This window comes from Carettochelys insculpta, chromosome 1 (assembly GCF_033958435.1).
Source record: "Carettochelys insculpta isolate YL-2023 chromosome 1, ASM3395843v1, whole genome shotgun sequence".
NCBI lineage: Eukaryota > Metazoa > Chordata > Testudines > Carettochelyidae > Carettochelys > Carettochelys insculpta.
In genome coordinates, this window is record NC_134137.1 from 168,401,902 (window position 1) to 168,416,754 (window position 14,853).

A 14,853-nucleotide genomic window follows, 5' to 3' on the forward strand; every position below is an offset into this window, starting at 1 on the left:
CCAGCCCCACTAAATCAAGTCATCAGGAAAGTCTGGTGTGTATGCCTCATTCTCTTTTGTTTTCTTTAATATTGTTAATTTTGGTAAGATGGCTGCAACACTATTGTCATTAAATGAAAATGTTAAAATGGTAACTAACTCAAACCAATAAAAGAAATGAAATTAGAAGATTTTCAATCTGTATTCATTTTGCCTTTTAATGCTTAGATACTGTACAGCAAGGCTCTTGGAACAAGTGAGTGATTTTGTATTTAGTACCTTATGCTTTATTGGAGGGCCAGTAGGACATCAGTTGTGGTAATTGACTGATGGTAATTGACATCACTCTGTAACTAATCTTTTGAAAAAAACAAAATAGTTCACTGACACCAAAATATCCCCTCCGCCCTGGCTTTGGGCACCAGAGGGCCACAACTGGAAAAGCTGCAGTTAATGCAATACACAAAGACAATTCAATATAAAATGTTGGGTATATGTATCCCCTGGTTCTGATAAAATCTTAATCACTCATGACAAGAGTATATTATTTTGTTAGTCTTTAAAGTGCTACCTGACTGCTTTTTTGTTTATGACAAGAGTATCATAATACATTTCTATCACAGTTTACAACATAAAAAATGCAGTAAAAACATATTAAACATTTCAATTATTTTTAAATAATCAAGATATTTAAAATCCACACGAACATCTATTGGTTCCATCCAGCCCATTGAAGTCAATGAGATATTTCCTGGATCAGGCCCTAAAAGTCTGCAAAATTCCATTTCTCAAAAGTTTTCAGTATGCTCAAACACTTTGCATTTAGCATTTTAGATGGAATACAGTTCTCAGAACTCAGCCAGCTGCAGCCATTAGGAGAATAACTCCAAGAGTTTGTCTAATTTCAGCCAAATGCAATCAGGATTATATTTGTTTAAAGCTGAATCCATGGTATAATTTCAGAACAATAGCAGAAGTTGTGTGTTAATCTACTGAATGTCCTAACACAAAACCACACTTTTTAACTTCATAGTGCTATTTATTCTTTTTCCAGTTGTAAAGCTTCAAGAAAACACCCTTTTGATTTACATAATCTATTTTAAACAACAATAGCTAAAATACGGACATGAATTTCTGGATGCTGCTGCAGAATCCTTTATAGGCAGGAAGTATAATATAGCATAAAACGCTTTATACAGACTGTTAAAGTTGCATCTTGTTGGCTTCCAACATTCCTTTAAATATGAAACCATAGGCATACAATACTATTGTTGGATATGTTACGATGAATTTATCTTGTTGCAGATTGCTTGAACTTAGTCTTATTGGTAAAGCACAAGTTTAAGTCAGTATAGAATGGCTGTCAGAGCTATTGCTTTACTTAACTTCGTCTACATAACTCACTGGGTTCATGGCATTGCCAGTTGGCCAACAACAAATGATTTTTGGCTGGTAAAGAAATTTTTAACTCTGTCTCAAAGACTCTTACTTCTCATACCTGCATTGTGCTTTGCCAAATATTTATCTTTGTACTGCTTCTTTTTCTTTCCAAACCAAGTACAGCTGGCCTGCTGCTCCTGTTTCGTCTTCTCCATGGCAATGCAAGCTACTCGCCTGGCATGGAAAGGGAAAAAATAGCTAGTTAGCTTGTTGCTACAGACAACTTAGTATAATATTGTTTGCTTAAGTATTTACTCTACTGTTATAAACATGTACTTAAAAGGACATGTGATACTTCATTTGCTGGTGTATACCAAGAATTCTCAAAACTTTCTTTATTCATTTAAAGATGTTCAGTTACAGTGATGCATATTAATACCTGTATTCTACAGATGCATTGCTATAAGCATTGCTCTTAGACGTGACAGCCCAGGAGAAAGAGGAGACTAAAATGGCTCTAAACTACATTTGGATTTTCTGATGCTAGGCTGCTTCAGGAGCAGATGTCCCTGGCATAATTAAACCAGGAGTAAGTACCTGGGTAAGTTACAGCAGTCTTCCATGGCTGCCATGCCTGCCAAAATATGCACAATGCTGTGTGTTGTATCCCCCGCAACCCAGCTCATACCCCTTCCAACCTTTGCAAGACTATGACTTCTTTACCAGTGGTTCTCAACTAAGAACATGGGTACTTTTAGAGGAGGGTGATGAGGGATCAGTACAAAAAGGTCTTGCATGGGATACATGAATTATTCTAGATAGTTGCCTGGATTTACAACAGGATACATAAAAAACACCAACAAAATCCATACAAACTAAAACATCACAGTAATTTTTTTCTATTGGTCTATATATTATACACTGAAATGTCGGAACAATATTTATATTCAAATTATTTTATATGATTAAAAAAGTAAAGAAGTTTTCAGTAGTAGTGTGCTGTGACATATTTGTATTTTTATGGCTGATTTTATAATCAACTAGTTTTAAAGTGAGGTGAAACTTGAGAAATACAAGACAAATCAGACTCCTGAAAAGGGTGAAGTAGCGTGGAAAGGTTGAGAACACTGCTCTAAACCATGCTTGCAATGATGTGCTGGGACCGTAGCTTTATGGCTGTGTGACTCAGTGGCTGTTTTGGGGTTTTGGTGCTCCTTTATGCTACTCTGGTTCTTTTACCTGACAAAAAGAGGCCAGAGTGGGTGTTATGATCTCATTTGGCATATTTAGGACTTGATTTTTCAAAAATATACATTCACATTTAGTCACAACTGTACAATCATTTTCATCAGCATGGGAGGATTTGTTTGTAAGAGCCTGCCCTGGGTCATTTCAAAGGCTCACCAACAAATCTGGCTTTTTTCAAGTGCCAGGATTCAGAGCTCTGTTTTACTCTTGCAACGACTGATAGCATTAATATGGCTTAACATTACATGGCAGACATCTGAATTTCATCATAAACTCTTGGAGATAGAAAAAAAACAATAAAACAAACCAAAACTCCAAATGCAAATCTTGGTAGCTAATAAAAGCTCTGAGCCAGCAATGTACTTAAGCATGTGAGTAGTCTACTGAAGATGCGCGCTTAAGTGCACTTATCAATCAAGATTTATCTATTCTGTTTTAAAATGGGTGTGTGTATAATCTTCTGGCACACATACTGATTTTAGGTATTTTCTAGATCTCTAGAATGTGTGTCTCAATTAATACGGAGCTTAAAGAGCTCAGGAGTTTTACTGGAAAAAAAATCAGTTCATTTATACATTTGATTCTGTCATCCTAATGCAGGCAAAAGTCTTGAAAGCTGTGGATAAATAAGTGAGACAACTAGGGTAGCAGAATTTGACTCTAAATACAGAATTTTGTTTGGCATAAGAGGAAAGAGTATGTAAAAATATTGTACTAGCTACTCCATAGGATGGAATTATGAAAGAGGCAAACACAATAAGGATAAAGTCATCCATATAGAAAACCAAACCCCCCCCACCACAAAAACCAAAACCCCATACCATTCTTGAAGCTCAGGAGAAGGAATGAGACCTGCAGTACCATTTTTGGAGTTCTCTAGTTTACCCTGCCACCAATTGTGATCATCTTTGCTGATGATCTGGATAATGTCTCCAACTCTAAATCTGATGCCAGCTTCTTTGCAGGGGATGAGGTCATCCTTTGCTGGATCGTACTCAAATTGTGCTCTTACATATATCTGCAAAACAGGCATTTGTAAAAGACATTAGTGTACTAACCCTCACTGGTATTAAATCTAGTAGGTGAAAATTTGATTTGCATGTCTAGCTACCACATACTGTATGCTTACAAGCAGATGAAGAAACAATGATGAAAGCATAAGTGAAAGTTGAGAACAATGGAGACAAGGTGGTATTTTTAACACCTGTGACTGCTGATCACTGTAAAGTCCAACAATACCAGCAAATGTTCCCATTCTGTGTGGACTCTTATCTATGAATCTTGAATAGAGATTGTTGGAGTTACTGAAAAATTAAAATCTGAATCGGTCATCTAAAATTACAGGTTGAAGCTCAGTACCATTTCATGGCTTGAACCATCAACAAAAGCTATGTAATATTTCCAGATTGGACAATATTTTAACGATGATGATAAGAAGTATTTTTATGTAATGGACTTAGCTTATTTAAGTAATAATCAGTACTCCTTTAGACACTAAACCAAATTCTCACTAGATATAGTAAGGGTATGTTGTCACTACCCACAAGATCGACCCAGTCAGGGTCCATCTTCCAGAGTTCAATTTTGCACATCCCCAAATTGAACTATTGGGACCCATGTACTCCTCAGTCTCATGAGGAGTAAGGGAGGTCGACAGGACAGTTTCACCCGTCGATCTCCCTCAGTGAGAGCAGCCACATAAGTTAACTGTAGATGAGTCGATTCCAGCTATGAAATTCCAGTAGCTGAGTAACTGGCTTTGCATACCTACAGTTGACTTTATGGTTTAGTGTAGATCTGTTCTCAGAAACCTAGTGAAGTATCTATGAAATATATTTGCTTGGGAGGAAGCTAGGTAATCTCTGTATAGCTTAAATTAGTGCAAATCCATTCTCAGTTGTACATACTCTGATAAGGAGTAATAATTGTAGAAAACTGCAGTTCTTACACCAAGGCTGGGTTAACAAAAGCTTGGAGAGAAAAGGCACTTCAAAGCAGCGCGGGCACTTCTAAGTGCCTGCGATTACACAGAATGCCGGCACTTTGAAGTCTGAAACTTCGAAATTGCTGTAGGGGAGAATTAGCCTAATGAAGTGCTGCATATTCACCACAGCACTTCATTAGTAAACTACCATCACCCTGATTAACATGCCCCCTTCGAAGTTCGGAGCAAGTGTAGACAAGCCCTAACAGTTTCATACTTTGCGAGTCATCCCAGAACAATGGTACTACAATGAATAGTGTGAAAAGGGTATGCTCTTTGGAGCATAAACAGCAGAAATGAAGTTTTTTACTATTCTTTTTTAAATAATAAGGCTTTGCATTGAGTGCCATGAATCATGGGATCTGAAAAGTGTTAAATGTCCTGACCAAGGTCTCACAGAACATCTGCAAGAGAACTGAGAACAGAAAGCAGATATCCTAATTTCCAGTTATTTTAGTGTTACAAGATGAGATGTGATGTTCTGGGAAATCCGTCCATGTATAACTTTATGAATTCTGATTGATTTTTATGAATTCTATGTAAAACTCATCCACAGCCTGGATTGGGTCCATGCCAAATATTATGCACCTTGACAGGAAGGAAAATCACAGAAGCTGTTATTATGGAATTATTCTGTTCTGATAGAACAATGAACATGCTAAAAAGACTGGACAAGCTAGAAGCAACTGATGATTTCAGATTCTCTGTAGAGCAGGGGACTGGAGCAATGGAGTCCCAAGGAGAAAGGCAGACTAGAGGATGAGGTGTTTGAAGCTGGTGTTCAGAGACACATGCTTCTCTCACCCAGGGAAAATCTTTAAACTGCTGTGAATAATTGTTGCAAGGCAGACAGGAAAAACCTTAAGGCTGAGATAGGGGAAAGGTCCAACCAAACCCCTTCAGGGCTCTTAGAGTGATCAGAAAACCAGAGAGAGGGCTTTTGCATATCAGGTCTGCTCTGGTTTGAAAGAAATGGATTCTTATATAGTAGCAGCTGCTGCCTCATTCCAGGCTTTTCAATGGTTTTGCAGCTGGGACATCAAACTTACTGGGAAGCTATCAAACTACACACAATTATGGTTATACCAAGTGATTGTATGGCAGTGAAACAAGGGCCCCAAGAATGGCTGAAGAGGTGTGACTGATGTTTCACTTCTTGTCATGCTCATCAGCTGCTCCATATAAAGTGGTAGGACAATATTAGCAATGAGGATATTTGTAGCTAAACCCCATTGCCATCTCCCCCAGCACTGGTTTAATTTTGGCAACTTTCTGGATGGGGACATATTAGTAGGATGGAAGACCAATGAATTCTGAAGTGCATTTACAAAGGAAGGCACTACAAAGTTGACAATTATGTGGTTGTTAAAATTTTCAGTGGTGCAACAAGAATGCCAGGGACAGATACAGATGCAACATCCAGCTGGATTGTTGTATGGATTTAGCTAGAGATCAGTCTGGTTGGCACTCAAGACTTAAGGAGGCTATGTCCCTTTGGGATTTGCCATGCTGCTGCTTTGTTATTTGTGTATGCACCTGTAAATCTCTGTGCCTTCCTCAGGAAGAAAGGATACGTTTCTAAGAAGTTACTCGGAAAAGCCTCTGGGCTGCCTGCTGTAATTGTCACATGCTCCTGATGGGTTAACGAAACCAAAGTCCCACTGAGGATGGGGCTCTGGAAAAGGTTATTGTCTTCCAGGTCTGTGATGCCATCCTTCCCCTTATTTAAAGTGTGATTATAGTCAGAAAAGTGACAGTAAAAACAGCACTGTGGAATTATACGGTTATTGTCATAATACCACCTTCCGCATCAGATTTTCTTGGTTTGTCAGGAAGATATCTTCCCCTAACGGGAAACAGCAGTGAAAAATCAATAGGAAGTGCTGCAGAACTCGTAAAGGGGCTTCTCAGAATCTTCTTGGAAGCAAAAGGTCCTACTTTGTCCTGTGAAGCCATGTAAGATGGATTTAGTTCAGGCCAAGATAAAAAGGCTAAGGAATAAAAAAAAATTTACTTGAGCTCCTCATGTCAAACAAACAAATAACGAGGGTCCTCCTGGTTTGTCTGACCTAAGACACATGTAGGAGAGAACCTGCACCAATGGGTGAGTTACTTTTGCTGCTCTGATGGTGGTGAAGGATGATTTCACATGTCACCTGGCTCCAATTCTGCCAGGGCCTCACTGCTCTCTCTACCTAGCAAAAGCTGGGGCTGATCATAGTAGGCCAGATTTTGCCACACTTACCCAGAGAACTACCTAGCTCCATAAATAGCCAAGAAAGGATCTATCCATAGCCTGTAAAAGGGGAATCTGATCAAATAAGATCCAAAGAGGACAACTGTCACTGAGGACAAAGTGCTGCTGGAGCCATGGAAAAACTGCAGCGTGTATTTCAAAGAGATGCTTGTATAAAATACAATGTTAATTCAAGCACACAGATATAAAAATAGTATGTTTGAATATTTACACATCCTCAAATGTCTAACGAAACCAAGCCACTCTGTAAGAATGACAGGAAAAATGAAGATGGACTGCACCTCAGTTTACAGAGATACAAGTTAAACATTATAAAAATATCTGCAAACTGATTAGAAACAAAATTTGTAATCTCTCCCCTTTAAATTCCTTGTGAAATTTGTTCAAAATATTCCAGGAGAAATCTGAACCCTAGAATGAAATGTGGTGCACGAAACATGCACGGTGCTAGTTTTGGTGAACAGTAATACTACACAGAAAAAGAGCTTTATATGAGGAGTGCTAATTTCAGACTAGTGCCCTTCATAAAAATAATCCTTAGCATTTAGTAAAGATTAATAACTACCTATGAACTAATTAAAATACTGAACTTCAATTTTTTTTGTCCAAAATGACGTTTTAAAGTTATTTTAAACTTTATCTCCCTCCATAAGGATCTAAATTCTGGGCACAGAATAAAGCTGTACTTTACTCCAAAGTAAAAACCTTTGCAGGTTTCAAATTTGAATAGTCGTGTACAGGTCTATTAATGTCTTTTTAATAATTAAAACCACCACACAGGCTGAAATTACAGTGAACAACCTCGTCTCTCTTACACACATAAATGAACAGGAGGAAAAAAAACCAAAACAAACCATCACTGTGAATTAGCCATATGCAATGAGTTAAAAACAAAATGTGACACATTGTTCAAGCTTAAGTGTTATAGTCCAGCACACACAGAATACAGAATGGGAAAAAGTGAGAAGTGGTCGGCTACTAGCAACTAAGTTTAGAAAAGCTCCTAGGGAAGATATCTATTCACCTGTCGTCCTTTCGGTTGTGTTGTTGATGGCAAGTCCTGCAGAACAAAGCCAACCCAGGAGAAGAAATTTTCATTTTACTTGTTTAGAGTAATACAAGGTAATTTGTTAGTGTAATTTTGTTGCATTACAGAAAAATGTTACATTCCACATATGAATAAAATATTAACTCATTTCTTCGAAGTGCTTATTTCTTAAAGAAAACCAAACCCAGGCTTTTTAGCGGTAAGCTGAAGAAAGCAGGTAAAAGTTTAAGCAGACAGAAAATGTGTGTTTATTTTAATAAACAATTCAACAGCATCTTCAACACAAAAGCACCTGCAAGTGAAAGAGGCTTTTTATAAGAATACCTTTTTCAACTTACTAGATACTTAATTTAGATGTTTTTCTAGAAAATAAAGTTATAATAAGTATTACTAAAATTTTACCTTGAAAAGATAATAAGTATTAAATTGTAACCAGGAATAAATTTGTGTGCATTTTCTATGTTGCAAGTTCAGTATTTTTCATGGAAATTTACAGAAGTCCTCCATCCACACAATTATCTTTCATTGTTATAATTAAAATACTTTACCTTACGGCTAATCATTTCTAAACTGTAATTTACTTTTAAAAATTGATGAAATAGTTGCTCTGCTCTGGGTTTTTAAATTGATATAGAATCCCATGAAGTTATCCCCTTGTTGACATTATCACAGTGCACAGAACTGTGAGGGCCAGCAGCACTCACAGAAATCTTAAAGCAGGAACTTGCAGATACAGCTATATGTAATGTTTTGCCATATAAATACCATGACAAATGATAAACAGTACAAATTTCAACATCTACTAAGGAATATCTGAAATCAGGAGTACCTTTCTACCTGAATACATGCTGAACTGGAAGTACTTTGTGTTAAAGATGTGATGATACCAGCTTAATTTGTAGTGCAGTTTAAAGCCACTTCCTTTTGCTTTTCATACCCAGGCAAGGCTCATATTTCACAAAGTATGTGCACGTACCACAACAGCAGAGGGCACACCAATTCCTTAACTCAGATAGCGGAAACAAATACACTCTCCAGAGGTCTCTCAAAACTCAAAGGTTGGAAAAACCCTGAAATACCTGCTGTTCAATTAATCTACCTGGAAACAGTTCTTTAAATGTTAAGAATGGAAATAATGCTTCCACTTTAAATCCTTGCTTAGTTTTGAGCAAATTAGGACAGGGAATTGCTAAGAATATTTTAAGGATGAGTGAACTGCCATGTTACCACTTATTAATTACCTATTTAATTTAAATGTTAATGAGAAGAATATGTTGTTGGAGAGAAATAACACTTAAAAGGAGAAAATGAGGAGTTATAATTGTAGTAGCCTTGATTATATCAGCAGAACACAATTTTCCACTGAACACATGTAATTATAACAGTAATGGTAGATGAGCACCAACAAAATTTGCACACTTTCTCGGTCTGAAACTGGAGTTCTTACCGAAACAGAATTGTTAGTGCTGCTATGACCATTAGCTGGGGACTGTCTGGATGTAGAGGGGGAATCTCTCTGAAATAAGACACAAGGTTCATTAACACACAACACTATCACAGGAACACATATTAAATGAAGAGTTACACCCACAGCTTTATACTTTCGTCAGCTGTTTCTTTGGATAATGTTTCCACACTATAAACTGCACAAGACTCCCAAAACACTGAAAGTTTTTCAGACTTTGAGATTCACATTGATCTGCTTATTTAGCCTATAAACTAAATATTATTACTACCTCAAGAGAATTTCCCAATATTTGGGACGACTACTTAAGCACTGCGTCATGTAGCATCCACAATGATCTGGTGTACTAATAACTATCTTTAACAAAAACATTAAAGATTATACATGAACAATTGAAATAGGATGAGCAACAGCAGTCTTCAGCATATAACTGATTTCAAACAAACTTCTTAGTAATTTAGGTGTGCTGACATTGGGAATGATCAGTTCCTGCTCCATGAAATATCGTTAATACACACTGCTGCAACCATTCTGGAGGGCCCTAGCTAGAGCCATGAACCGGCTGATGACATGAAGTAAGTGACTTTATTTTTAACTGTTCCATTTTTTTTCCTGTTTTTCTTTCACATATTATGTTACAGGTTTGTAAAGTTTCAAGTTTTTAAAATATTTTATATTCTAACTGGTACTTTTGCCAAAAGAAATAATTTTAATAAATACACTCAATAAAATTCTGACAAAATGCAGCTTTTCACACAATCCCAGATGACAGTCTCACCAGCAAACTAGGGAAATGTGAACCAGATGAAGTTTCTGTAAAGGGTGCGTGTACATAACCATTTAAAAGACCATACTGAAACAGTAATCATCAATGGTTTGCTGACACACTGGGTAGATGTGAAAAAAGGAGCCCCAGAGGAGTCAGTCCTGGGTCAAGTATTATTCAATATTTTTATTAATGACTTGTGTAGTGGACTGAAAGTATGCTTATAAAATCTGCAGATTACAGGAGATTTCAAGTATTTTGGAGGGTGGAATTTGACAGAATTGGAGAATTGATCTGAAATCAGCAAGATGAAATTCAAGAAAGACAAATGTGAAGTGCAACAATTAGGAAGGAAAAATCAAATGCCAAATGGGGAATAATTGGCTTGGTACTACTGAAAAGAATCATAAATTAAATATCACTAAGAAAAAATTGAGATGTATTAAAAGATGGGTCATACGTAAGACAGGTTATAAGCGTCTGCTCAGTACTGGCAGACCTCAGCTGGTGCACTGTGTCCAATTCTGGGTGCCCCATATTAAGAAAGAAGTGAAGAAACTGGAAAGTGTCTGGAGGAGAGCAACAGCAGGGGTTAAAATATTTAGAAAACTTGATCTTGGGCATGTTTAATCTTTGGGGACAGGGGAGACTAAAGGAGAACGGGTAACATTTTCAAATGCATTAAAGCTATTATAAAAAGGAGACTGATCAATTATTCTCCATGTTCACAGAAGATAGGACAAGTAGTAATATTCTTAAACTGCAGCAAAGGAGATTCAGGTTAGATATGAGGAAAAACTTTCTAACTAGAGGGATAGTTAAGCTCTGGAAAGGATTTCAAGGGAGGTTGTGTAATTCCATCCCAGTTTTTTGTTTTTTTTTTGAAGAACAAGTTAGTTAAGTACCTGTAAGGGCTTGTCTATGCTTACTTGGTTCTGTTACTTGGTTACACAAGTAGCTGTACTACACGACTTCTCATGTCCAGCCCTGCACTTCTATTATTCTGTGATTCTATATATCAAAAAAGCCACCACTTGCCTGAACCATGAACGGTGACTTTATGCTCCAGAGGAGTTCCATGGTGGCTGAGACATCTGCAAAGTGCATGGTGGGACGTGTTATGGAATGGGAAGTGGGGATTTGTGATTGTTTTGAGTCGTAAAGAGGAGAAAAGGGACAATTGCTGAATCTCCTGTTTATCCTTGCTATTTGGAATGTACAGTGTAATATGAAGCCATCAAAGAAATCTCAGGCAATAATTGGATACTGATTTGGTAAACAAAATAATTCATTCACACATTGTATAAAAACCAAGAGTGCTGGAATGTTATGTTTACATGTCTAAAATCCTTTCAGGTATTCTCATTTGTTAGCATCATAACATTACAGACAACAAAATAAGGAAAAAAACAGATTAAAAATTAGAAATCCTTTGTCTGTACATCTTATCAAAGAACAGTGCATTTAACCAGTAGATTAAAAGGATCCCATTTACACTGCTCACAAGACAACATTTATCTTATTAGACTTCACCATTAACAGTGCATTAACATATACAAGAAAGTTATATAACAGCACTCATAACTATCCCAAAAGGCCAATGAATAGTTCAAATACCAGGCACTATTTATTATCGTTGCCTGTACCATTTGATGTGCTGTATAAGCTCAACATAGCATTCAGGACTTGTCAGTTTTGACTCACTGGGTACAGTTAAAGATGAAATGCCATGAGTAGCCACCTAGAGGAGCTCCAGACCTGAAGTAGAAGAGTGCAAGTTTGCTAGTTTTATCACTTTTAGGATCTTTTTATCTCAATAAAATCCACCATAAAAACAAATAGCTCTGTGTATTTCCACTAGATGGATTTGGAGAGAATACATAGTCATTTGGCTGCTTCAGTCACTTACAGTACTTAACAGATTGGTAGAAACACTTCTATTGTTTTTGCAAAAATCTTCAAGCACAACAACTTCCAATTATCTAAGTGAGGCTAAATAAGCTGCTTTGTATTTAAAAAATATCCTGGGCTTCAAGGAATTGTTCCTCATTTTTCTGTGTTTGGATTATTACCTGCCCTTTAAGTAACATTAGATAGTGGATAAAAGATGCTCCTCCATTCAAAAAGTTGCAATTTCTTTCCCCTACATACAGAGCATCCTTCCTTACAAAATATTTTTTCAGGTAGCATGATTATGACATTCACACGGAGGAATCATTTGTCCTTTGTGGTGGGGCAGCAGCCCTACACAGGCACCAGCAGTTTTGGTGTGGTTGCTCAGAACACTAATTCGACAGAATGCAGAATTTTTCTTGACAGCTGTACTCTGCTCCCCATGAGGAAGAATGCCTCTGTCAACAGAGATCCCTCAACAGAAAGCAGGTCTGGAGGTTCTGGGGGGCCCTCCGTCAAACAGGGATTCTAGGACAGTGGGCAGCCCTGTCTACTATGCTTCCCGTTGGTTGTTTTGCTGATAAGTGGCTGGACAGTCTAGCCACTGTCTATTGACAGATTGGATTGTCCTTGCGATCAGCTTGGCAGTTTGGCCATGATCTGTTGATACAAGTTTTGTCGGAAGATATCTTCTGACAAAACTTCTGTCCACAAATCCCTGTAACCTAGACATAGCCTGAGAGGATTAATGATTTGGACCAGAATCTTTAAGCAGATAAAGAATTAGACAGGGAGCCAGACAGAACACTAAATGCCAACATGATAAACTCTTTGCATCTTATTTTGGGTGGACTATTATATACAGTATCAGAGAGGTAGCTGTGTTAGTCTGTAGCTTCGAGAACAACAAGAAGTCTTGTGGCACCTTATAGACCAACAGATATTTTGGACCATAAGCTTTCGTGGGCAAAGACCCGCTTCATCAGATGCATGAGTGGACTCTGCCAAAGGCTCACATCCCCCTGTCTGATCTGACTTGTTTTTAACTCTTTTGACAAGTACTGTTGATACTTGGCCATTTCCATCTTGCTGAATAGACCTTGTCAGCTCTGGCCCTCCCTCCTACTGGGACCCCACTCTTTAAATTCCACTCTGAAACCCCTCTCCCACTCATGCATCTGATGAAGCAGGTCTTTGCCCACAAAAGCTTATGGTCCAAAACATCTGTTAGTCTATAAGGTGCCACAAGACATCTTGTTGTATTATATACAGTAAACTCTTCCATATCTGGCAGCTCAAGGTCTGGGACGTTTGCCAGATATTCGAATATTCTGGATAATAGAGAGGTATATGTAGCAATGCATAACAGTAAAGAAAAACAAGATTATTTATTAAACAAACAAAAATGTATGAGGAGTACTTTTATTTAACAACGGTAGCATTGTACACTGTTCACTTATACTGTATTTGCTGTATTTATTTGTATTTACTTTCACTATAATGTACTTTGGAAAATGTAACTAAAATTTACTTATGGTTAAAATGCTGGTTATTTGAGAGTTCTGGATGATAGAAAGCTGGATACAAAAGAGTTTACTGTATTGCATCAGATGAAACTTCTGCATGGTATTCACAATCAATGACTGATACAGTGTGCTGCAGTAACTACTGTGGCTAAGGTCTGTGTTGAAGAGGAAGGGTGCAACTTCCTGGCTAGACAAAGGAGAGGAAAAAAAGATATTTCTGGACATTGCATTATGTGAGTATCTGTAAGACTCAGACTGTGTACAACCTTGATAATTGGGTGGCAGAGGCCCTCAATGGATAATACATAGTTTACACAACAGTGATTATAGGAGCAATGTATTGTCAGCAAAATTTAAGCCAGGAAATGAAAAATCCATTTTAGAAGTTAAGTCTTTATTCCACAAATACATGCTAAGCAAGATGGTGGCCTGCCAGTCTACTGTTACTCTTGAAACCAATATCTGTGCACTGGCTTCTGTTTTCCCTGGAATAATTAGAAATAGGGAATTTGGCATATTCAGCCAGAGCTGCCTCTTTAGCTAATTCAGTAACATTAAATATGATTTCTGTCTTTCATTTTTCTATGGAGTTTATTACCATAGCGAAACCATGGAAATTGCCCAGAAGGATATTTTGGGACATTAATGTCTCACTGTATAGTTTAGTATTAATTGGTAACTCCTTCAGAATAATCTGAAGACATGATAGCCTTCTGCCCAAGTGGAATAAAACTTGGATTCCAAACCTACTTCACTTTACTTTATCTTGGATGAAAAAGACCCAGGAGGCTGTGTTCCTCATGCCATTAGAAATACATGAAGAGATAGGCTAAAAGAGGGAAAAGCATATGTACTGCATGACATCCAGAAGTCTGAATGAGATTGGAATAAATCTGAGATTGAGATGTTCAGAGATGACCCACTGATACTAAACTGAGTTATTTAACAAAATCCCATACACCTGCTTTTGAAAATCCTAACCAAATATAAACTCAGCCCAGGTTAAACCTCATTATGGAGTACTACTGATTCAGAAGCAATTAACTATAGAGACTCTACACAATAAAGGGGTCAAAATTCATCTTCAGCAGTCATGAATGGGTATTTTTACAGATTGCTGATGGCTTAATGTTCAGGTAACAAGAACTCCATTACACATTACTGAAGAGCTACAAATTAAGACAGATGTAATTGGACAGTTGCAATCCGCAGGTATTCAAAGATGGTACATTTCAAATGCAAAAAAATATGTGGCTTTATAGTTAATCTATATTATATTTGATTTTAACAACAGTTAATAATGTTTC

General features: G+C 37.3%; 1 protein-coding gene across 4 annotated transcripts in view; it reads right to left on the bottom strand.

Moving 5' to 3' along the window:
• The window catches only part of CASK (calcium/calmodulin dependent serine protein kinase), a 384,458-nt gene that overhangs the window by 19,072 nt on the left and 350,533 nt on the right, over nt 1-14,853 (bottom strand). The window contains exons 18-21 of one of the 4 annotated variants that reach the window (XM_074995101.1): nt 9,344-9,412; nt 7,873-7,908; nt 3,429-3,625; nt 1,478-1,593 (exon numbers count right to left, since the gene is read on the bottom strand). In XM_074995101.1, the coding sequence (XP_074851202.1) occupies nt 1,478-1,593; nt 3,429-3,625; nt 7,873-7,908; nt 9,344-9,412 (418 nt within the window). The remainder of the gene's footprint in view (nt 1-1,477; nt 1,594-3,428; nt 3,626-7,872; nt 7,909-9,343; nt 9,413-14,853) is intronic. The other 3 variants (XM_074995109.1, XM_074995118.1, XM_074995125.1) reach the window with 3 other exon arrangements.